The following is a 2,745-nucleotide window of genomic DNA, read 5'->3' as shown; positions in this document are numbered from 1 at the left end:
TTCAGAAAAGATGCGTCTTATAACTGTCTTGTTCTTCAATCCACGCGTTAATTATGCTCTTATTCTCTTTTCTTTTTTGGCTTAGTATGGTTCAATTATTTCTTTAATCTTTAATAGTGGTATAGTTAGCGAGAAAGGGAGCCTTGGAGTAACTGGTAAAATCATGTGACCAGGAGGTTACGGGTTCGAGCCGTGAAAACAGTCTCTTGCAGAAATGCAAGGTATGACTGTGTATAGTGAACCCTTGTGGTCTGGTCCTTCCCCGGACCTCGCGTATAACAAGAGCTTATCACACAGAATTGCTTTTTTTTTTTTTAGTATAGTTAGTGGAGAACTAGAGTAAGCTATTATATAATGTGTCGTTTCCTAAGCATTATATAGAGCAAGCGTGAACGTGTATTCTTTTGTTATAATATTGAAATATCAAATTTGATCAATTCATATCCCCATCCTCTCCCATTGGTTTTCTATCTTCTCCATCTTTTTATCTTTATCTCAAGAATTCATCCCCTTTTTTTCCCATGGATCTTGAAACTTGTTGGTGGTTGAAGTCTTTTCATGCCTATTCTATCCTTATCTTCATCATATTTTCACTCTTCTCTCTTTTTTTCTATATAGTGAAGCTAAAACTTTGGTGCAATTGTGAAATTTGCCATGCTTATGTCACAACAAGTTGGTCCTCACAATTCACCAATTTGTGTGATTGGTACACTCACCTTCTTCAAAATTCACCTACAAGAACCATTCATATCCATGTTCTTGGTAATACTATCACCGCGAATCCTGAAAACGTTGAGTATATGCTTAAAGCAAGATTTGATAATTACCCAAAAGGGAAAACTTTCTCTACTATCTTAGGTGATTTTCTTGGTCGTGGTATATTCAACGTTGATGGCGATTTATGGCGATTTCAAAGGAGAATGTCAAGTCTTGAACTTGGAAAAGTATCGATACGATCGTATGCATTTGAAGTGGTACATACTGAGATTCAAAAGAGGCTTCTTCCACTTTTAGCTAATAAAGAAGGTGCGGTTTTGGATTTTCAAGATGTTTTTAGGAGATTTTCATTTGATAATATTTGTAGATTTTCCTTTGGGTTGGACCCTAAATGTTTAGAATCTTCACTACCCATCTCAGAATTTGCTATTTCCTTTGACCTAGCATCAAAATTATCAGCTGAAAGAGCCATGACTACATCCCCTATTGCTTGGAAAATCAAAAGATTTTTAAACATAGGGAGTGAAAGGAAGTTGAAGAAAGCAATCAAATTGATCAATATATTAGCACAAGAAGTCATAAGACAAAAGAGAAAATTAGGTTTTTCAAATCATAGGGATCTTCTTTCAAGATTCATGGGAACAATAAGTGATGAAACTTATTTAAGAGATATTGTCATAAGTTTTCTCTTAGCTGGTAGAGATACTATTGCTTCTGCCTTAACAAGTTTCTTTTATGTAATTGCAAATAATCCAAAAGTGGCTAAATCCATTAGAGATGAAGTTGATAGAGTTCTTGGTCCAAATAAAGATCTCACATGTTGTGAACAAATGAATGAGCTTCATTATCTACAAGCTTCTATTTATGAAAGTATGAGACTTTATCCTCCTATCCAATTTGATTCAAAGTTTTGTTTAGAAGATGATATTTTACCTGATGGGACTTTTGTCAAGAAAGGAACAAGGGTTACTTATCATCCTTATGCAATGGGAAGAATGGAAGAATTATGGGGTTGTGATTCTTTGGAGTTTAAGCCTGAAAGATGGTTGAAAGATGGTATTTTTTTTCAAGAAAATCCATTCAAGTATCCAGTTTTTCAAGCTGGACTTAGGGTCTGTTTGGGGAAAGAAATGGCACTTGTTGAGATTAAAAGTGTGGCTCTTTCGTTGCTAAGGCGATTTAATGTCGAATTAGCCCAACCATATCACATGCCACGCTTCTCTCCTGGACTTACCGCGTCTTTCAGGGGTGGCTTAATGGTTTCAGTGCGTGAAATAAGTCCATAGTCATCAAAGATGAATTCAGAATGGTTGTGATCGTTTATATATATACAGTAAGTCGTTTTTTTCCATGTGTATATGATTCGAGCAGAAAACAATGAATTCAGTTGAACCTACTAAGCTCACTCTTACTATATGTGGTATAGCATCTTCAAGCAACCCTAATCTTGGAAGGCCAACGTTTAGCAGTTTTTTGTGGTATGTTGAACCATTCATGGAGGGGACTCATGAGATCGAAACTTCAAGTGGAAATATTTTGACCCTCTCTTTTGGCCAAGCTTTTTTTATGTATGGCAATATCCGATTATTTGCCTTAAATGTGGTTCTCTGTTTAATCTATTATTTTTTGCATGATTGTACAAACGTTCTACTCACTTGTTTACACAAGTTGTGCAATTTATGTCGCTGATTGAAGATTTTGTATATATATGTACGTTGTAATTTGTAAAAGCTGTATAATATACGAGTATGTATCTTCTTGAACTGTTCTTCATTTTTCAGCAATGAACCACTACTCCGATTTCTACTTCTACATCCTCTGAAAGTTCTTAAAGTTGCATTTAGATTAATAGTAGGTTTTATGTAATTGTACAAATTTTGGATTTTACCAGTAAATTTCGTTCTTTAGAAAAGTGAGATGGCAAGTCACTATTTCACTCACATTTTACAATGCGAAATACGTTGAAATTGGCTTCTGAAATCCTTGCTCGGAGACGAGCATTCAGGACGTGGCCTAATAATCAATAAA

General features: G+C 35.2%; 1 protein-coding gene across 1 annotated transcript; it reads left to right on the top strand.

The window, feature by feature from the left end:
• The first annotated feature begins 308 nt into the window (after nt 1-308).
• Nucleotides 309-2,480, top strand: LOC104237426 (cytochrome P450 94C1-like). Its single transcript, XM_009791580.2, has 2 exons — nt 309-2,050; nt 2,144-2,480. Exon 1 carries the CDS (start codon nt 522-524, stop codon nt 2,001-2,003), a length of 1,482 nt encoding a protein of 493 aa, XP_009789882.1. The 5' UTR covers nt 309-521; the 3' UTR covers nt 2,004-2,050; nt 2,144-2,480.
• The last annotated feature ends 265 nt before the right edge of the window (nt 2,481-2,745 follow it).

The sequence above is a fragment of the Nicotiana sylvestris genome, chromosome 12, assembly GCF_000393655.2.
Source record: "Nicotiana sylvestris chromosome 12, ASM39365v2, whole genome shotgun sequence".
In the NCBI taxonomy this organism is placed as follows: domain Eukaryota; kingdom Viridiplantae; phylum Streptophyta; class Magnoliopsida; order Solanales; family Solanaceae; genus Nicotiana; species Nicotiana sylvestris.
The sequence above is the reverse complement of the archived record's forward strand: the minus strand, read 5'-3'. Positions and strand labels throughout refer to the sequence as shown.

Excerpts from the sequence above, each read along its gene's own strand:
- LOC104237426 (XM_009791580.2), top strand. The coding sequence starts at position 522 with ATGGATCTTGAAACTTGTTGGTGGTTGAAGTCTTTTCATGCCTATTCT.